This window comes from Grammomys surdaster, unplaced genomic scaffold, assembly GCF_004785775.1.
Source record: "Grammomys surdaster isolate TR1022 unplaced genomic scaffold, NIH_TR_1.0 191, whole genome shotgun sequence".
Lineage (NCBI taxonomy): Eukaryota > Metazoa > Chordata > Mammalia > Rodentia > Muridae > Grammomys > Grammomys surdaster.
The window spans coordinates 16,421,207-16,443,787 of NW_021604636.1; the positions used below are offsets into that span (position 1 = coordinate 16,421,207).

General features: G+C 45.1%; 1 protein-coding gene across 1 annotated transcript in view; it reads right to left on the bottom strand.

The window, feature by feature from the left end:
* The window catches only part of Kif5c (kinesin family member 5C), a 153,369-nt gene that overhangs the window by 93,889 nt on the left and 36,899 nt on the right, over positions 1–22,581 (bottom strand). Inside the window, exons 2-3 of the mRNA XM_028769180.1 lie at positions 10,142–10,232; positions 1,800–1,873 (exon numbers count right to left, since the gene is read on the bottom strand). Coding sequence (XP_028625013.1) covers positions 1,800–1,873; positions 10,142–10,232 — 165 coding nt within the window. The remainder of the gene's footprint in view (positions 1–1,799; positions 1,874–10,141; positions 10,233–22,581) is intronic.

A 22,581-nucleotide genomic window follows, 5' to 3' on the forward strand; every position in this document is an offset into this window, starting at 1 on the left:
CCCCTCCCCTCCCCTCCTCTCCTCCCTCTTCTCTTGGCCTTACCTCATCTCACTTGTGAGGTAGGCCTAGCCTTTAGACCAGTGGTTCTCAACCTTCCTAATGCTGCAACCGTTTAACACATAGTCCCTCATGCTGTGGTGCCTCCCAACCATAAAATTATTTTCATTGCTACTTCATAACTGTAATTTTGCTAGTGTTATGAATCATAACGTAAATATCTGATATGCAGGATATCTAATATGTGGCCCCCAAAGGGATCACAAGCCACAAGTTCAGAACCACTGCTTTAGACAAATTATCCAGCACCAGAGGCCTTCAGGTGCTCCTGGTAAAAAGCAGAAAAGGGGGCAATAAAGAATTGATGCTTATGGGTGCTGGAGAGATGGCTCAGTGGTTAAGAGCACTGACTGCTCTTCCAGAGGCCCTGAGTTCAATTCCCAGCAACCACATGGTGGCTCACAACCATCTGTAGAGATCTGATGCCCTCTTATGGGATGTCTGAAGACAGCTACAGTGTACTTACATATAATAAATAAAACCTTTTAAAAAAAAAAAGAAAAGAAACTTATTTTTTAAAAAAAAGAATTGCTGTTTAGAAGATAGCCTGAAGCCACAAGCTTCACAGTCAAAGCACAGTGAGGCTACCCCTTCCAGTGTTTACACAGTCCTGGTGAGTACCCTAAGGGGCATATTGTTTCATATTCATTTGGGTTGTGGCAAAGTTCACTGGAGCCTACTGGAGAACCCAGCCCCATACACATTGGGTGGGCAGAGACACCACACTGGTACTGTTTTAACAAATACTTTATGGGGCCTCTTGCCTCTTCTCAGTGACAGCCACTTTTAATACATGTTAACAAAAAAAAAAAAATGGACAAAGGCTAAGAGCATAGCTCAGTGGCAAAGCATTTGCTTAGGATGCATAAGGCTCTGGGTTCAAGTCCAAGCAATGAAAACAAAGAAAAAAATCACAAAGATAAAAACAAACATGAAAATTCCTGCTTTGGGAAATCTCAGTTTTTGCTAAATTCACCCAGTGCTGCAAAATCTTCAGTGTTCAAGCTAAGAAAATGGAAAAAAACCACAATCGTGAAAAAATTAGAATCTTGTGAAATCATCCCATTTTAAAGATAATTATACTCATATTTACATATACATACAGAAAGACAGACAGATAGACAGACAGACATAGATACATACAAATAGACAGACATCCTGCAAGTCAAATAAAAGTATATCTGTAGTCCAAATTTGGTCTAGAACCCAACCTCTTTAAGTCTCTGACTTACAGGGTTTTGCTTTGTTTTGTTCTTAATTTATTCTTAAGAGACTGCCCTCCACTGAGGCCCTCCACATGGCAAAGGACCAAATGATTTTTGTAACAGGTCCTGTTAGGGTGAATTCCATAAGAATCCACACCACTAATTACCTCTTCATAACAGCTGTAGCAGCAGTGGTGTGTGTGTGTGTGTGTGTGTGTGTGTGTGTGTGTGTGTGTGTGTGTCTGCGTGCGCGTGCTGGGGATCTAATCCAGGGCCTTCTCCAAGCTAGGAAAGCTCCTTGGCATACTGAGCTATACCCCCATATCTGACTATTTCTTAATGAAATTTATTGTTTTCATTTGACAGACCGCTCAACAAAGGTGTTTTGAAAACTAAATTCTTGAGACTTTACTATTCATGGTACTTTAGAACTCCACAGGGATAGGACAGTCTGGCTAAACCTATCTCTGTTGTCACATGCATCTCAGGCTTTGCTGAAGCACCAGCCTCCTCAGACACCGACAGTGTAAACTTACCTCCATGGTATGAGTTTTTCCTGATGACGTCTGCCCATATGCAAAAATTGTCCCGTTATAACCTTCAAGGACATCTGCAAGCATAAGAGAGATGAACAGTAATTCATTATGTTGATCCTATACTGGCATTGATTGTATGAGATCAAGTTACAGTTTCCGAATGGCCCATCTCTATCTTCTTACACAAAGAGTATGTGCCAACTGCGTGTGCTGTTTAAGTATGATTGTGAAATAAGAACAGAAGTGAGGGTCTGCTGGCCCACAAATAAGGGACTCTCATGTCTACAGACTGTGGGACTGAAGGGGAAGAGCCTCTCCAGCTACTTGAAGCTTTCACCTAGGTGTTAGTCTCTTGAGATCCTTGGGAAGGAAAAGCCACCAGGCTTGCAGTTTCTGGAGATTAGAATAGAATGTTGTGCCTGTAGGTTTGGTCTCAGTCAGCTATATCTGGATCCTTCGGGCCATTTCCCATGAAGGCCTCACCAGAGTCCATCACAGCAGATGAGAACTAGGGGAGCGAAAGGCACCACACTGCAAACTGAGCTCCGCACCTGATGCAGTTGCCCTGGAAACCAGCCAGCCTGACTTAAATGTAATGCCTCTGGTTTTTTTCACTGCCTTGCTAGCAGGACGGCCTGGACCCATCAGCATCAGGAATTTCTCTTAATTACACAATAAGCACACTGTGAAAGGCCACAAGCAGAGGCAGGCTGGCTTCTGTCTCACACAGGGAGGAGGGAGGCGTGCAGGTGGGGGCTGCTTCGTGTGGCGGAGCTGAAGACCATCGTTGGGAATTCTTTCAGAGCAGCATAGGTGATTAAAGCATATTCCCTCCTGCCTTCCCCTCCCTTCTGCAACCATCACAGAAAGGGAAACAATGCATAATTAATTTCCTTGACCCACCACTCTGCACACGAGGGAGGAATTCTTAATGTGGTTGCCGGTGAGGGCAAGGAGAAGTGCCCTAAACAGAGGATGCTACTTGGGGCCATGTGAGAAAGTGGGCCAGCCTGTCACCTCCATTTATTTCAGATACTGATGGTCCCCTCCCCTCTCTGAATCTGATTATGCTGGCTTTGGTGGTTGTGTGATGATAGTGGGGGTGGTGGTGGTGGTGGTGGTGGTGGTGACGGTGGTAGTGGTTTGTTTTGCTTACTAGGTTTTCAAGAGCAAAAAAGAAAAAAAAGGCATACATATTTTACTAATACGAGATTGTTAGTATATGACTTGGGATCAGAGAAGAAAGGAATTTCAGTGAAAAAAGAAAATCCTACCAGCCCTTCCATATGTGTTTGTATCAGGTTGGGGGTGGGGAACACTCACATGTATCTGTCTTCTACAAATGGTTTTTGAAAGTGGTTTCCCTAGTAACAGCAGAAAGAAGAAAAAAAAACCTGAAGAAGTCAGTGTTAGGGTTAGAGGTTTAAGCTTCAGTTTCCATGAAAATGTCAATTCTCAGAGAAAGATTCCTCTGGGGCTGGACACAGTGGCAGCGCCGTGTGCAGCGCCGTGTGCCTCCACGTGACCACGAGGCATGATGAACATGTACTTTGAGAGATTCAAAGACTCAAATCCATCCTTCAGTTGTGATTTTCAAATTCAATACGCAGAACACAAGCAACTTCAGGAAGCTGGAATGCCAAGCGCTGTCGCAACAGAGAGCTTCTTATTTATTAGAAATTAAATGTCTCTCCTCAAACTGAAGGGCCTCCCTTACTTTATACTCCTCTGTATGTAGGGCTCTAGACTTCCTGGTCTGGGGCTAATATCCATGCAGCTCCTGATCTAGCTCCTGTTTTCTGAAGTGTGGCAACCTGCCACACTCTAAAGGAAACTGACTTCAGAGCCTAAGTCCAGCCACACTCCTTTCTCTGCCACCTTCCTCTTCCTCTGGCATCTCCATGAGGCCTCAGGGCTGCTCTCACCAAGCACAGGTAGGACACAGTCTCACCGAGTAGGTAGTTTATAGTCCCTGTTCTCCTGTGTTTACAAACTGGGTCATAGCATCAAGTCTGAAACCGACTGGTAGAGTTATTCTTTAGAGGGCACAAACACCGGCTTCAGTCCTCAGCATCCCACAATCAAGGAATGATGTCACACACCTATAATCCCAGCTCTAATGAAATGGAAACAAAAGGATCAGAACTTCAAGGTAACCCCCAGCTCTGTGAAGGCCTGAGGATAGCCTGAATTAAATGAGAACCCATTTAGGACAGCCTGAGCTAAATGAGACCCCATTTAAAAAAAAAAAGGACCATGCCTAAGGACGCCGCCTAAGCGGCATTGGCTCATGTTGGGCTGAGTACTGAGAGGATGTGGGACTATACTCAGAGAAAATCCCTTCTCTTTATTATGTCAATGCTGGGCACAATTTTCTTTTTCTTTTCTTTTCTTTTTTTTTTTTGTTTTAATAGAGAACATATAGAACCCACTAAAGCACATTCTGATTGGCCTTTAGAGTACCCAGAATCATCGAGCAAGTAATGCATTTTAGAGAACATCCCGGATCAAAATTGAATGCAGCTGATGTTGCCCTCTATCGACTCAATACTGAACTAAAAGATAATTTTAAAAGATAAGGTCCTGTCTATTTTCTAGGATTTGAGAGGATGTGTTTGTTTATTCCATGTGTGCTTTATGGTTAGTGGAGAGTGCCGGCAAGAGAAAGCCATGGGTGAACAGTGCAGTTCAAGGGCTGACAGAGGAGCCAGCACAGTCTGCTGAGAGAGAAGACTTGAGCATGCCTTGTGCTGGGCCCTGTGCAGAGCCACATACTGCCTCCTGGGCCAGGCCACGGCTCCCAACCAAAAGGCCTACAAACTTCCATCGCAGTAAATGGCCAACAGTTCCTGGGCTGGAGAAAGTCATTTGCCTTATTGTCTGCGGAGCAGAATGACTATTTGCACACCCTGGCCATGTTCTTCCAGACAGAAGCTTCCTTTGTGATGGTGTCTGGCATGATGTGAGCTCAACTCACGCCACAGAGCCTCCTCACACCTCTCAGGCCAGTGTCTGTCTATTCAGCAGCCCAGCAAACCCAGAAGCTTCTGCTGCAGGTAACAAGTGACATCTTATCTCCCAGAGAGGAAGGGAGAGGACAGAGGACACTGGCCAGCTCCAGCTCCAGAGTTCAGAAGCTCGAGCACACATCTTAGGGTCTGCTTACAGCTGAGCCCAGGTATGACAGGAGCAGAAGTGAGTGCTTGGTTAAGTAAGTACCCGGGGACAGTTCATCACACCTATGCATCGGTATTCCTAAGAGGCTGCCCAGTCTACTTAACCTCTCCAGGTGAAATGGTGCTGTGTCAGGGGCACTAGGCTTCTGACAACAGCTAAAGGATGCTCTGTTTGGGATCCTAAGGTTTGCCAGCAAACCAAACAAATCAAGCTGCCCATGATTGTAGGATCCAGACCCAGGCTCCAAGCACCAATGGCAGCAAAAAGATGCTTTCATCGCAGTAAATGGCAGACAGTTCTTGGTCTTGAGAAACACGTCTGCTTTAGACTCTGAGGAGCAGAGTGACTATTTCCACACACTGACCCCTCAAAAGCCTCTACATTTCAGAATGGAAGATCACCCACGACCAACAAGCACAAGGCTCTGGGGCCACGGAGGCTGTCCTTTCTCCTCTACTCTCATCACACGCTCATTCCTATCCCTGGCATTTTGGGCTGTTAGTCCATATGGTCTGACTGAAAACTAAAGGAAAGGCAAGATAACTCAGAGCACAGTCAGCAAACTAGCTCTCAGGGCCCAGACCCACTCATTCTTCTAGATTTGGCCAAAGCACTTTATTCTCTGTGCATCAAATTCCACTTTAATGTGGTAGGGAAAGTATTGTGTTCACACCTCATCAACTGAAGCTTTAAGATGCGACATCTAAGGTGCTTGAGAGCAGACATACTACAGAGCATACAGAATAATGAAACAGATCTGAGTGTATCTTCCTAAGCCTAAAGCTCTTCAGTCTGCCCACACGGCCTCTAGGGTACAGTCCACCAGAGGAGCCAGACTGCCTTTGGCAACCTCATTTACCACTGTATACTCAAAACCTCATGCCACGCCCTCTGAGCTACCCAAGCGTGCGTGCCACATGGTTTGTATCTTCAGGCTCTCGCAGTTCCTGCTACTACTACAGCTCCACTGTTATCTGTAGTCCCCAGGGCCCAACTTTTCTAAGAAGCTTTCCTCAATTCTCCACTCCCTCCCCTCACCCAGCAAATCAGCACAAAGTGGCACTCCTCTGTGCTGTCCTGGCATGGTGCACACACCCATCTTAACCTGCAGAGCACCTCAATGTATGGTAATGGTATATGCACATGCCTCTTCTATATTGAGCGCTCCTAGCAGACAGTCTTAGATGTTTTGGTGATTCCAGTCCCTGGCAGTGCTTATCAGGTAGTAAGCACTTAATATAACCTGTATAAATAAATAACTGTAGCTTAAAAAAATCAACTGGAAAAAAAATTTAAACCACCTTCTCTAAGCATTTGGGCAGTCCATATTCAATTGCTTTGGAAGATGAAGAAGGCCCAGAGCAGCTTCTGCTGACTGAGATACAGTTACCAAGACCTCAGCAATAATATCTGATAACCATGGAGTTTAACACCTAGGCACCCATAGGAGCTTTATTTGCCATGATTATAGTCACAAACCTTACAACCTCTTCCCACATAAATGGAGAAATCTTCACGCTCTTCCCGCCAACATTTTGAAAAACTCAAAGATGGGAGTGTGGATAATACCAGATGCCAGGACTCTAAATATCATAAGTTGGGCTCCATAAAGGTCTAGTTAGACTAGAAGACGGAGCTCATCAGCCTATGACAGCATCATGAATCAGGAGACCATGGTGATCTTCAGAATCATTTGATTCACATCTCAGTCTCTTTATCCTGTCCCAATCCTAACTTGAGCAGGGCTCTTATGACAAGATGATCCAGTGGTACTCCACTGTGTACTCCAAGAAGGCCTTGGTTATGTATGTATGATTTACCTCACTGATGCAGGAAGGAAAGTCATTTCCTCTCGAAGGAGCCTTGGAGGTCACTTTTAAAAGTTCAATCAGGTATCTGTCAAGCCCAGGAAGATAGAAAGGGCCCATGAAAAAGGAGAGGTGAAGAGGTCTTAAGAGCAAGAGTGGATAGAAGAAAACATACAGTATTAAGGGGAGAGGATAGAGATCTAAGGTTTGAAACAGGGATGGAGATAGGAAGTGAAGAGAGAGGAGGTAGGCAGGGTGAGCTAACCCAAACCAAGGATGTGAAAAAGAACATCAATAGAAAGCTACCACTTTGAAAATTCATTAAAAAGTAAAATTAAATACACACACACACACACGTTGAACATAGATACCCTGCATGAATAGACAATGATCCCCTTAGGAGACATTATCAGTTATAAAATGAAATCTCAGTACCAAGTTACGGGATAGCTCACTGCAAGCTATTGATCAGGGAGGGTCAATACAGGTTTACCATTGTTCTTGGATATGCAGCACAACTAGATGATAAGGTCTTCTTGCTGAAGACACCAACACATTGGTTGTACAACATAGAAAAATCAGCTGGAAGCTTCCTCCCTGCTGGTTAGCTTCATAGTACCAGAAGGTGCTATGCAGGTCACTGTGGGAGAAAAGGCATCAACGGCTTGCCTTCAACCTCCATGCCACAACACCAACTCACCAGGAAAGACTCACCCTCTGGTACAATAACGGCATGAAGTTATACAGATAAACAACTAGTCTTGGCTTGGATTTGAGGCCTACTTCATAGAAAGGAATTTAAGCCTGATACTTTAAATCTGGCCTTTGCCCATAGCTCAGGTTACTAGCCTTAGAAAGGAACATATTATTTGCTAATCTGTCTTGCTATCAAACCACCTTGTCAATATTTATGCCTATACCCATTGATTGAGCTGCCCTCAATCTTGACTCCTTTCTGCAGCAGTCAACAGCTAAAGTAGAGACTCAGAGCTGGTCAAAGTACTGAGAATAAGTGTCTCTGCGAGTAACTGCTCAGCCTTCGAGAGGACACCAGGCTCCCACATTCCCAAAGGCTCAGAATACAACTCAGAGAGGCAGAAAGCGCAGGAGAAGGAGCTGCTGAGAAAGGCTGTCTTTGGGACACGACATGGCCATTCTGCCCATCACCTCACCGCAGTACGAGATGAGTCAGCATTCCCACAGATATCACTAATCAAACTCAGGGTCCAAGAAGAGGGAGAGGGAGCAAGAAGCAGTGAGGGAGACATGTTGGAGGAATATGGGGTGGGAAGGAAGGAAGGAGTTGAGAATTTTCTCGGGAGAGGGAGGGTGGAAGAAGTTACGGGCACAAATAATCAAGGTGTATTGTTTCATGGATGAAAAGAATAAATAAGAGTCTATTCCTTTAAATGTTTAACAAATGATCTGTTAGGTCCTTGTCATCCTAACAATTTCTTTGCAAGGGAGAATAAGGTATTCTTCATTGCTACCAAATGAGTATATGCACATTACAGTCATTGTGCCCTAGAAACGTCTGCCTAGCATATGCTTAGCCCTGTTCCTCCAAAGGGTTTTCTTTGTAGAGCACCATCTATTTGGGATAGCAGGTTACCTAGAGTTAAGACATAAAATTCACAGAGACTGCTGCTTCTTAATTTAGCTTTTAGCTGACACCTTTATAAACACACACACACACATACACACATGTCCACATTAATGGGGATGAGAATGTCTATTTTTGACACCTCATACTAAGAAAATATCCAACCACCGAAAGAGACCACACACTAGTGAATGAAAAAGCAAAGGTGATTACCATTGTCTGTTAATCATTGTTGTTTTTTAAAATGGAGTGCATCCATTTCTAATTATATTGGCACAGAGATAGCTGGATGTATTTAAACGGCCTTCATGCTCAGCACAGCATGTGGCAAATACTATTTGTTTCCGATAATGAAATTGGGGAGAGAAAAGGATGGAAATTCTGGCACGCGTGATTAATCTTACTTTAATTTAAAAACAACAACAACAACAACAACAAGCCCTATCTGCATGCTGACCCACAAGGGAAGGCAGCCCAGAATAGGAGGAAGCCAAGGAGGATACATTTCAAAAATAGAAATCGCTCAAAGAGAGGCAGAAGAGACAAAAGACAAAAACTACCACCCCCTGTCGGCCAAAACTATTCATTCTAAACAGCTAAAATCTAGGCTTATTTTTTTCCTTGTCAGTTTTCTATAATAATCTCACTGAGAAGACCTTCAGAATTAATTGATGTCTGTAACAAGAATGTGACTAAGCATACACCTTAGCCGGGAACACTGCATGCTGACGTGAGCCTCCCACACAGGTGTCCAGGGTCAGAATTCATCTAGCAGATGTACCAGGGCTGAATTTCATGAATTTCAAATAGGTTAGTCAGCTCGGCTCCTGAGAACAGCAGATCGAAAGCTGCGAGATGCCTCTGTCTTTTAAACCTATTGCTGCCTGGACGGGTGGTGGCATCAGGACCTTTGAGCACACGATTGCCATGGCATTCCCATCTGAAGGTGAGGATTTGATGAAGAAAAGCAGGCGAGCGGGAGATGCCCCTCAGCCCCATCCAGATGGCAGGCCCTGCCACAGCATGCTCCAACCTGCTCCTGCTTTGAAAGGGCAAGAGAGAGCAATGTGCAAATTGCTTCTTTGCCCTGCTGTTATTTTGACACAAATGCTCCAGGGCTAAGGCCAGTCCCAGTGAAAAGGACTGATCTCTGCGACACAAAGGCAAGCTTGAAGGCACCTGTTTGGAGGAACACATGTCAGGATATGGAGGACGGCTGAAAGTGGGTTAGAAGAAACTGAGATTAAGGAATGCCGTAGAGCAGAGATGACTGCACAGCTACCTCAAAGTGGGGACTTCATGACACTGTAGAATATCCCTTGGTGGCAAGAGCAACCTTCCACCTATAAGTTCTACATTCTCGGAGTTATTAGTAAAAGAAACCAGCCAAATATGTACAGCTAAAGCATGGAGCAATGCATTTCCTCCCTCAAAAATGAGATGAGCACTCTACCTGTCGTTTCCTGGGACCATGACAGAAATTCTGTGACACTGCTTACCTTGCCTTTTCAGCTCTTAGGTAGCAGAATAACACTACCAAAGAGATGGCAAAGGTAACAGAGAAAACTAATGCAAAGGTTGAATAATGTGACTGAGGTAAGACACAGCAAGTCAGGGCCAGAGCCAAGACAGCAATTTAGTGTTTCCAATTAACAGGCCTCTGCTTACAGTGGAGGCACACTGATGGCAGGACTGCAAGTGTCACTTAATGGTTTCATTAGTGAAACCCCAGGAGGAAACAAAGTGGCACTTACCTTTGACAATCTGCTTCGCACAGGCATTGTAGACCTGCTCCTGGGTTGTGTTGGGTGGCAGCACTCGGTCAAAGACGTACGGCTTTCCTTGCTGAAATGGGATGAAAGAAAGGGGTGGAGAAAACACATTAGGGGTTTGGGCCTAAAAGGCACTAATATTAGTAGTTAAACCGCAGGCAACTAAATCACCAGCCCAGTCTTTAAGCCAGTCCTTTCCCCCACCATGGGGCCTTTACAGCCCGACCACAAGCACACCGCATGCATGGATGCTGGTCGTCAAAAGCCTGAAGGCAGAGATCTCTAAGTCTTTATCCACTTTTCTGTATTAAAAAGGTAGACAATTCCTTCCTTTGAATATATTTTTTGAGAATTTACTCTGGACTAGTTGCAGATTTGTGAACTGTCCCATCAAGTGGAGCAGATAGCTAACAGGCAAGAATTCTGACACAAGAAAACAAAAGGTGTCCAGGTATACGGTAAGGTGACAGAGATGACAGAGCTGACCACAAGCATGGAAGGCTTGACCAGAAACGTCTCAGTTCAGAGGATCGTGGAAAGTTCAGAAAGATGTGTATCGGAGAAGAACATTCTAGGCACAGCATGAGTAGACAGCAATGAGTCTGGTGTATTCAGGAAACAAGAGGGTACGTACCACAAGCCTAGAGCTAGCGAGAATATCTGGAGCCTGCTCATGTAAGTAGAGTACTGATGGCCACATAAGTAGCCAAATAAAAGCTGCCTGTGTTGTATTTACTGGAGAGACGAGATGATCAGATTTAAGAAGCCATTCTCAGTAGTGAATCTCATTCGACAGCACTGCTATCGTCCCGTGGAATTCAGTTTCCTGTCATACAGAAGCAATGTCTAAACTGGATTGAAGCTTCCAAAACAAAGGAGCCCTTCTAAGCAACAAATCAAGACATGTGAGGGAGAACGGTTGTCCAGGAGTTTGGCTGGCAGCTACATATGTAAAATTCAGAGAAGCTGCCATGTCAGGGGAAGGGAGACACTCTACCACGGCACCAGATAGGTTTTTCTGCCTGTCATTCCCTGCTCAGTAAGGATGAATGGGTATCTCAGGGCCAGTCACAGCACTGAACACTGGGGAAGACTGTGCAAGACACAGGTCCAAACTGCAGTTGGCTCTGCCAACAGTGCCCAGTCAAATCAGCACAGCCTTTCACTAGGCCGTGAAACCCACAAATCTGAAAGAGAAGAGAACAGAGAGGAGGGCTAAAACCGGACCTCCTATGAGTCAGGGACAGACAGACTCCTCAAAGAGACAACTGCCCGTCAGAGTTCCAAGAGAAGGCCAGCTACCTCCTATAACCTTCCTACAAGAAACACAAGGCCTTCCAGCAGGCTAAACGGTCAATCATTCATCCCATGGCTCCAGGCAAATGGAGGCGAGATCCTGGCTTTAGTATGTTTGACCTTTAGTCTCTGAAGAGAGAATTGACTAGCCAGGTAAACAACTAACTTTACCTTAGGTAAAATGGAGAGTTTTAGAAACTTAAAAAGGAGGGGCAGGGACAAGGTGAGCTTCATTCACAGACGCAGACCTACAGCCATTCTGCAAGGAAGGGTGAGGAAGGATAGCTTCCTTAAGTTCCATTCACAGTTCTGTACCTGTTTTATACTTTGGTTAATGAACCAGGTACTTATTTGATTGAATAAGCAAAAACTATTCCTCACCAAAATACTCCATTAACTCTCTAACTAGCCTTTATCCATTTTCACATTCAACCCATAGGCAGGGGCTGGAGAGATTCAGTTTGGTTAAGAGTGAGTGTTACTCTTACAGGTACCCAAGTTCAGTTCCCAGAACCCATGTCAGGCGCTTAGAATGGTGCGAACCTCCAGCTTCCTGGGATCCACGGCCCTCCTAGGCCTCTTTAGGCACTAGCACTCACAGCCACACACACATCCACAAACATATAATCACAAGTTAAAATGATTTTAAAAATTCAGCCAATACCAGAAGGATAAAAAGTAAAATTAAACATTTCCAGAGGGCTGTGGGTACATCTGAGTGGCAGAGCTCTTGCCTGGCCCACATGAAACCCCGGGGTTGGTCTCATGCACTGAAAACATAGGAGAATAGAGATTTACAGAATTTGCCTAAGTCATCCACTGAACTCTCTAGAAACTTAAAAACAAATTTACTATTTCTCCAAACTTAGAGGGAATGCCAGTGTAGACTGTGTTATCCATGGCACGACCCTGCTTTCAGTTTTAGAGAAAATATATTTAATGTAGCAGAAAAAATGGCCTATTGAGTGATGGTGTACAGTACAGACAGTCAGGATGCTCTGAATTTGCCTTCCAGTTTAAATGCTTGCTGTAATGCAGTGCATTTTCCTTTAAGAGAGATGGAAGAAAAGGATTCATTATTCCCCTTTAAAAAATACTATCAATTATCAGTTTACAAACAGCATGACACTTTTAAATGACCTAAAGTTAAATCCCCCAAGGCAACTGCCTGCAAGACTTTATGGCTGGGTTGACACTGAGAAAGATGAAACTCTGAAAACCATTAGCTACAGGACCCGTCTTGTCAGAACTAGCACATTAATTAGAAATGTATGCATTTCGATGTCCTTCATGCGCTCAGTACTCACACAGGCTTTTGTTTTTTAAATATACCTTGAAGTATTGAAAGAGAGAGAGATTAGAATGTTGTTGAATATTTTCAGAGAACTGACTTGTACCAATTGTATATACACTTGCCCCCTCCTCTCCTTTCCTCTTTCCCCCCAAACACACACACACACACACACACACACACACACATTTTACTACTAAGAGTTATCTCGCAAATTCTGATCAAAACAGGAACACAGACCCTTACCCAGAATCCCCTAGGAGACAAGAGTCTAATGTTGCTGACGCTGCAATGGCTAAGGATTCTGTAGGCAGGCGACAAACCCACCTGCTCGACTGTTTGCAGCAAGAGGACAAAATTCAAGTAACATTGCTATGTAGGTGCTGGACACTGGCACTTGGCCTGGATGGGGCCACCACCCACCAGCCTCTAAGGACTCGGCTCCTTCCAGGTGTCCTCTCAGCTCATGGCCTCTCTATCCCTTCTGACGACACAAACCAGAGTGTTTGGCTAGCGTCCCTTTCAGGCAGAAATAGTCAAGAACTGGCCTAGACCCAAGCCTCTTTGTTGTGTGCTTGGCTTTTAGAAAATCGAAATGACTATTTTACCCTTCCTCCAACACTGAGGTTCAGGAGTTCCATCCTAGAGAGTTCCACCGCTGTGAGTGCCCCTTAGCCACCCAAACTTCACTAGAAAAAAGCAAACCGTTATGCTCTCCATACTTGAGCATCCCAGCAATCACCTAGATGTTCACACTGAATGCCTAAGGCTCAGTGTATGCCAGAGATCCCATCTGGGATATAGCCTCAATCGTTATAGTATCTATACCACACAATTCTCTCCTTCAATCTGTTACACAAAACAGCCAAAGCCCCTAGCCAGTCCCCTTGCTGCTCTTCATCCATAATAATCCGTTTCTATTGTTGGCCAGAGTGAGTATTCCAAAAATAAGATGACATCACTTCCCACTTGATACTCTCTTGTGGCTCCTGTCCCGCTCACACTGACTCTTTGCCCAGGGCTGCCTGCCCTCTGCCCTCTCCTGCAGTTTGGCCCAGTGAAATCTCCTGCACCCTATTCGCTCCCTTCTCAACACCTTTTGTTATCAACCTCCCTTCTTCTCAGAGTTCTCTGAGCTCACACCTGCATTTGGCTACCCCTTATGAACTGCTGTCTTAATTTGCTTTTATGGTTTTATAAGAAAACATTATGATGAAAAGCAACTTGGGGCAGGAAGGTTTATGACATCTTCGAGGTTAGAGTCGTCATCAAGGGGAGCTAGGGCAGGAGGCCGGAGCTGATGCAGAGGCCGAGGAGGAGCACTGCTCACTCATGAGGAGCACTGCTCATGCGCTTGCTCCCTCACTTGCTCACCTGCTTTCTTATACAGCCCAAGACCACCTGCACAGGGGTAGCACTGACCATGGTAGACTGGGCCCTTGTACATCAATCCTCATCAAGAAAATGCTCCCCAAACATGCCCACAGGCCAATCTCATGGAAGCTTATTCTCAGTTGAGGTTCCCTCATCTCAGGTGACTCCAAGTTTGAATCAAATTGAGAAAAACCAACCAGCACATTCTTCATATCTCATATTCTTCATATCTCACATTCTTCATCCTTCAGGGCTTTCATGGTTCTAATTAAAACAACCCCACCTCACGTTGACATAACTATTACCTAAAGATTTGCTTTGCTTAATGATAAGGAGGGTAGCACCCATTTCCAACCAACCAAATGGTCCATTGTAATTAAAGTATCCCACTGGAACAGAAGCTACAAATCCTAAGCAGATAGGCAAACCCACTGAACCTCAGGCAAGGGATCTGGGTGTCATACTCCACACTCATCACTACTGATAATGAACCTTGCCACCATTGTCATGACGCCTCTGTGCACTGCAGTGCAATTGCATGGGAGCAGAAAACTAAAAATTAATGACCTACCGGGATCACATACAAAAAAATAATAGCAGATGGTCCTTACACTTCTCTAGTTAAAATTAAAAACAAAAATTATGCCACCAGAATTCCTCTCAAGTTGTTGAGAGCAAAATGTCTGTGAACCATATGGCCTGCCTATTAATACATTGACCTATTAGCCAAGAACTGCTCCCCGCCTGCAAGCAACTCAACTGGGAAAGACAAAGGAAAGACAATGTTCAGAAGATGAGTACCAAGCATAGGGCACATAAAATGAATTGTTCTTATAAATACATTATTATAAAATCCAAGAACAATCTTAAAGACTGAAGAAGAGTTGTGACCAAAATTGGTCATATTTGAATATTTTCCCCCTAAAAAAAAAGGCTACTATTTCCACTAGAGAGTTGTTGGTTGCTGAGAGAAATCATTAGTCACGGGTGCTTGGATGACTTCATTCCCGAAAGTGCAGGAAGAGAATGCAGGAGAGGATGGATTCTTTCAACCTCAACTGATGCGCTCCGTTCTGACTGTCCACGTCAATGGTCCCCACCCATGTATGCTCCATCTCACTCCTCATGAGGACTTTATGAGATGTTACCGTCCATGTGTCCCAAAGTGGAAAGCTCATTTTGAGCTCTATGCTTTGTAGAAATACCTTTGCGACTTTGATTTTCAGGTGCTCTTCCTTTACATGGTGCTATCTTCCTAAGAGATTTACATATATATGTATTTGAAAAGCAGGAGAAACCAAACAGTATATTCTGAGATTAATAGAAAAAACTGAAGTAACTTGATTAATGTGGTAGCAAAAGACAAAGGGCAATTCATTGTTAGGCATGGGCATGGTACTAACCTGGAACCAAAGGAAAGGACTTGAGAGTTGGGAAGAGGTCAGAAATCAAGAAAGCCAGTAGGCATGCTAATGGCAAGCACTCTTATCAACAGAGAAAAGGACGACAGACAGATAGACAGACAGACAGCACTCTATCGGACGCAAGGAAAAAGACAGACGTAAGCTTCATATAAGATGGTGAGAAAAATATTAAGAAAAATTCTAGAACTGTTCAGCACCCAAATATCCTTCACAAGTGACACTGGTAGAAGCAGCTAGGTAGGCAGCAGTGCATGCCTGGAGAGGGCAGCCAGGTACATGACTGGAGTCTAGACTCTGGCCCACTACCTAGAACACTAAAATCTCTGCTTTGAATCACTTACACTCTACAAATCAAGGCGACAAAGGGCATGAGTCCCTGGTCCTTTCTTAAAATATTTCCTTGTTCTGTCCCCAGTCAACTCTAAATGATTTCTGAGTGCACACAACTAATTAGGCCAACGAACAAAGAGCTCGTGCTGTGGGAGCTGCAATCCAGCAGAGCACGCACGGCAGCCTTTCGGTCAGCTTACACCAGCGATGTCCATCTCCATGAACCTGCACACGGCTCAGACTGCAGCATCCTTTAGAAAGAAGTGTGCAGTATCAACTTTAAGCCCACCTCCCTGGAACACAAAGCTCGGCACTATTTCGAGAACAAGACAAGGCCTGCCATGGTTTGAATATGTTTGGTCCAGGGAGTGGCACTATTTGGAAGTGTGGCCTTGTCGGAGTAGGTGTGTCACTGTGGGCGTGAGCTTTAAGACCCTCATGCTAGCTGCCTGGAAGCCAGTATTTTGCTAGCAGCCTTCAGATGAAGATGTAGAACTCTCAGCTCCTCCTGCACCATGACTGCCTGGATGCTGCCATGCTCCCGCCTTGGTCCTAATGGATTGAACCTCTGAGCCTGTAAACCAGCTCAAAATTAAATGTTGTCCTTATAAGAGTTGCCTTGGACACGGTGTCTGTTCACAGCAGTAAAATCCTAACTAAGGCAAGGCCTGAGCCTAAGGCAGCACTGCCTCACTTTGGAAGCTAGTGTCCACCCTCCAAAGCACTTTCTTCCTGTGGGAAACAAATGTAAGGATGGATGCTTCTGAAAGCAGTATGTATTTGGTTTTAATTGAAGGACTCTAAAGATACCCACGATCAGGACATCAGTAAAGTGTCATATTAGCACACACAAGGAGAAATTAAACTATAAAGGGCTTTCACAACAGTCTGAAAAGAATTTTTCCAAAACATTAGCTAAAAACCCCAAGTCCTTGGGCTAGTATTGATGTTCACTTCTTACTAACATGGTATAGTCGTCAGAAGCTTGAGGAGTTGTTTGTTAAAATATAACTGACACACAATAAACTTCATCCCTTTGTGAAATACAGTGCAGGGAACATTCAAATCCTGCAACACCTTCTAAGTCCAGAGTCCTAAAGTCCTATCACCCTCAGAAGAACCCCTTACAGGATTAGCTGTCGGTCACGCCAACACTTTCCCTTGTTCCAGGCAACCACTACCTTCAGACTTCACAGAACCGCCTGTCTTTGGTATTTCACATAAAAGGGATGACAGTGTGTGGTCTTCTGAGCAGCCTCCCTCACCCAGTATGTTTCAAGTTCCATCCACAGTGTATCATGGCTTCATTTTAAGACCAAACAATATTCCACTGGTTGGATATATAATACTTTACGTACCATTCATTAACAGATGAAACCATTGTGTTGATTTTATTTGGGGGCTATTATGAATATTCACATACAAGGTTTTATGTGAACATAAGTTCCCTTTGGGAATGTATCTAGTAGTGGACCTGCTGGGCCATATTATAACTCTACATTAAGTTTAGCTTTGAAGAACTGGCAGATTATTTTCCAAAGCGACTGAGCCATTTACTATTCCCACCAGCAGTGTATGCAGGTCCCAGTATCACTATATCCTGGCCAACACTTTCTGTTGTCTGTCTCCTTTATTATAGTTCTGCAGCAAAGCCATCAGCAGCCACAATCCAGGCTTCTCGTGAAGATCAAATACAACCATGTGAACAGAGGATCTACCACAGTGCTTGGTGCTGGAGAAGACGCTCCATGGGAGCATCGTTACTCTCTATTGCCAGGTTTGAGGCCTGAAGATCAACTTATACCAAGAACTTGAATCGCATCAAACTTCCCAAGCCATGAGCTGTCAAGGGAAAGATACAGAAAAGTGAAGCTTTCAGGGCACCTGCTCAGAACTTGGCACCCTGTTGCCCTTATGATACCCAAATGTGGAATCATATCTTGGGCTCCCCCAAGCCCACAGGCCTGTGACTCCAGAGCTCAGCTCCTAAGAATGACAAGGGAGCCCAGATACAAAATGGTGGCTTTTTCCCCAGAACAATTGTCTACATTATTTCAGAATAATCAGTAGCATGTTCAGTCGCAAAGCCCATGCAGGACAGGTAAGGAGCTGGGTCTGATTCCGGGACTCATAGACCCAATCACTTTACTACTATAGCTTTGGAGCCTGCCAGAAACATGAGCGAAATACCCACTGCCACCGTGAAGTAGAGTTCTGGAACCTGACTCGACTCCTAGTCTTTATGGACTGGCCTGATCTCCCAGTGCCGACTCCTGTATCCCTTGGTCTGTTGGCTGTGCTTCTTGGTGGAGTCCTCCTAGCACTCATAACGAAAAGCGTAGAAGGGCTGTCTAGGCCTCCGGCCCAGCAGTCCTCAGCCAAGGGCAGATAAAATTTGGGGGTCAGTCCTTCAGTTGTCTGGGCCAGGATTGATGTGAAGGGTCACTGGGTAGATATTCCACCTGGCTCCTAAAGTTCCATTTGCTTGTGGCAGCAACTCCAGAGAAGCAACATCAGGGCTTCCTTTGCCCCCTGCCTCACTTCTCTCTTCAGGGTTTCTTGGGTTCACCTCTCAAAGTACTCTGCACTTTATTCTGGTCTCAACCTATGATTCTAGAGAACTCCAAATAAGGTAAAAACCCAGACACTTTGTTCCTTTTTGCCTTTTACTTTACACTTGCTCTGGGTGCAATAGAAATTCAGATTGGTGAAATCACTGTAAAACATGCGGCCATTACCCAACATGCACAAGCAAGGTGAAGAAACGCAGAGGGGAGGAGTGGAAATTCAAGTCACTGCTAAAATTCACTGAATTCATCCAGTGCAACGGCAGATGGCTGTAGTGCCAGCAATTCAAGAGGCTGGAGCGAGATCACCTCACCCCAACATCCAGGGCTAGCCTCAGAACACTGCAAGACCTTGTATCAAGAAAAAAAAATCAACAAGGCTTGCCCTGGGCCCTGGGGGGCGGAGGGGAAGTGACTTTTCCTTCATACAGGGGCTAGTCACCTCCAAGCTGGAGACGTGTAGGGCCATACTTGACCAGAAGATCACCAAGCCCTAATTCATACAAGAGCGCTCTACTAGCTGCTGAGGGTCCTGGACAAACATGGTACTTGGGCACCAAAGAGGCTAAAAATGGGATGCTAGGACCTCATAATATGATATCTGGATAGGAAAGACGAGCTGTATCCTTCCTGTGAGTCAGAAAGTCTACATTCTCCTTCTCCCACACCTAGATTTTAATAGTCCTAAGGGCTCCCTGTCTTCCTCTACCCATTTATCTCTCTTTACTATTCATCTACCTTCTTGTTTGTCGGGAAATTGCCAGAAAGTTCCCAAGGCAAGGGGAGGAGGACTCTGCACAAACTCCCTGTACCTAGTAGTGACCAGCAACTCGCTCATCCCTATCCTAGTCACGCCCTCCCCAGGGCCCCCCAGTCTCTAGCTGCCTAACAAGGGGACTGTAAACCAGGCTGTCTTCTCCACTCCAGCTGCATACTCGCACTTCCCTGCCTGCACAGGGACGATGCTCTGAATGGAGCTAGAAACACTAGGCCACAGAGCATCCATACTGCCGCCCCTCCCCCACACTGGCTCTCTGCCCTTAGGAAGGTGGCTGGTGCCCATGCTGGCTGAAGCCAAGACTGCTCCCAGGAGAGTCAATAATGAAACAGACGTCCACAAAGCAGTCCACAAAGCAGTGCCCGGCTCCCAGCGGAGTTGCCAAGGCAATGCCAACCACTTCACAGATCAAAAAGGAACAAAAGCAGCACACAAGAATGAATCTTGTAAGCCTTCTTCCTGCAGGAAACAGGCCTGCAATTCTCTCCCTTCTGCCAAACTCCCTGCTGCTTGGACACACAGGCACTGTCAAGATCGCAGACAGCTACGAAAAAATATTCTGGGAGGCATACTGCCAGAGCGATAATAAAGAAATTCAGAATTATCGCCTGGCTAACAGGAGATTGGAAACAGAAGTATGACTTCTTTTAAGGAGAATAATGAAAACTGTTTCAAAGACATGATGATTTTTCACTTCCAATCAAAGCAAAATGCACTCCTTCCCCTCCCACCTGCCAGGATGCAGAAGAGAACGGAGAAGGTTGGAATGGCTGGTCCTTCCCACGAAGCTTGTTCCTCTCATTCTACTGAGCCAAGACACTGACCTGCGTCTTCCATTTTCCATGCAGCTCTCTGCAGCTCTAACACACTGTAACAGTAATGGGAGGCCAGAGTCTCTAATGTTCTCACGAGTGGCTTCTGCCTCAGGCACATGCAACTCCAAAGAACGCAAGCTTTAGGCTTCAAGAGTTCACTGTCCACTGTTCACTTGAGTATGTACACTCAGGAAAGGGAATAAAAACCTCTGCTATGGTTATCTCAGTAGATCTGATACCAAGTCAAGTCTGAGAAAATAAAATAAAACTCTCCTCAGAGGGGAGGCAGAAATTTTTTTTTCACTAAAAACAAAATGGAGAAATTATTTTTGCCAGGTTCACAATCACAGGAAATGTCTCTCTTCCTTCAAGGGCATGGTGGCCTAGCAGCAGCTGCTGGGAGCAGCAACACGTACTCAGTCAAATCTCCTTCTTCCCAGGTAGGCTGAAGCCTGTGGCGGCACATACACCAAAGCCACATGGCGGCAATGTGACGTTGATATGGGAGCTTGTGCCTCGACCATCACCTGACCAGCTTAGCAAGCCACACTGCAGGAAGCCAGAGAGGAGAACTGGAATTTACTCATTTTCCCACCAATGGGAAACAGCTCACATACTAACAATTACTTGGAATGCTGGATAACAACTTTACTGTCATGATATGTTCAGGTGCCTCGTTTCTGGTTGCTTTTCAGAGCTATGAGGTGAAAACATTAGCCTTTCTGCAAATAGGAAATGGCTTCCGAGGATGTGTGGAAGGCAGTGAGGTGAGCTTGGATGAGCACCAGAATTCTGGTTCCATGACAAACCCCCCCACCACCACCCATAAGAGGCATTTTGTCACTGTTCCTCCAGGAACACATATCTTCCTCGGCTGTGGCTTTTCTATGAATTTCACAAATTTGACCAAATCTGTGACCTTATCCGACTTACCCATAGTTTCTAGGCTTCCTCCTCTATAGAAAATGAGGGGTAGAATCCCTCTGACTCTAACACGCTATAATAGAACATGTCACGCTCAGAACATGACATGGCACAACTCAGAATGCGATAGCTTGTTCTTCCTTGGTAAGATAACTTCGTAAGTTGCAGAAAGAAGTCTCCCATGAAGATGACACTAACTAAAGCCAGCAGAAATTAGTAGGTTCTGGCAGCTCTGTCTTGATGGCTAAGAGCACATAGAGACACAGACACACAGATACAGACACACAGTCACAGACACACACACACACACACAGACACACACACACACACACACGATTCATGATGTTCACAAGGGAAAATTGTTGGATACAGGCTGTATGCAGGAGTTCTTTAGCTGAAGGGCTGAATGTGGGCAGCATGAAGCTTAGACATTCTAATCCAGTGAGATGATATCCTCACTCAGGGGACAGATAGGACATTTGGTCCTCAGTGCAGCGGTTCGATGCCCAATCAACAGATGAAGTACTTAAAGCCCCTCTCCCTGCAGAAAATTAGTGTCTCTGAACACAACCATAATTTTCTAGACAAAAACACCTGAGTCCTGTCAAGTGTAGGAAGATCATAAGCCTTTTAGATGATTTTACTTTTTACTTGATAACAAAAGAACATCATTTTTCAATGCTTAAAGTACTAGAAAGGCTAGGTAGCCACACACAAGAGAAGGCAAAATTCAAGTCTGACCAATGCTCTCTGCCTCACCTGCCTCCTTTCTGATCCTGGACTGGACTCCTTGAATCACTAGTGGGTTAGACAACAGAGTCTCATCATGATCAGCATCCCAGTCTTCCACCTGGATCATCAATTCATTTATCAGATCTATTAGTTAACAGAACTATGAAATAATAACTGTTGGCCTCTGAGCCCCAGCCAGCCTGTTAAAACTGCCGTCTCACTGGATGCCGGATACTGCGTGGACCAGCTAGGCATCTTTTTCCTGACCTCCCCAGGCCAGGCACTCATTCTCCCTTTTGTCAATCCAAATTCCATCATGTCAAGCTCTCTCTCATTCTGCACCATCTGTTTTGTCCTATCTACCCTGGAAGAGCTTTAAAGTATATCTGCGGTTTCAGCCATAAAGCCTCAAGAGAAGACACAAAAGTCCACCTCTGACTCGGGGCTCCAGACCCCTGTTATCGTCAGACAGAAACAAATATGATTTATTATGCAAGTCATCTAGAGATGATTTGAAATGTAGGGCATGTGTTGCTACATGCAGACACCACATGACTTCACACAGGGGACTCACGGACCTAGGAATTTGAAGTCCAAAAGGTACCTTGAAGCCAGTCCTGAATGGCTGCTGAGGGGCAGCTGTAGGCTGAAGAGAGAACTCAGCTCACCTCTCCATCTCCTCTGCCTCCTCTTCTTTCTATCCCTGCTCACCTATCCCTGCTTTCTATCCCTGCTGACAAGCTCAGGTCCAGCCATCTTCTCCACATCAGGGTCAGAGTGGTCCTTCATGCCTCTGGTCTCTCTTGTCTTACTTCTCAGCTACTCTTATCACTTTTTGCCAAAGCTCCCGCACGAGCCTTCTAAGTGGTCATCTAGTCTCCCTTCCCTGCA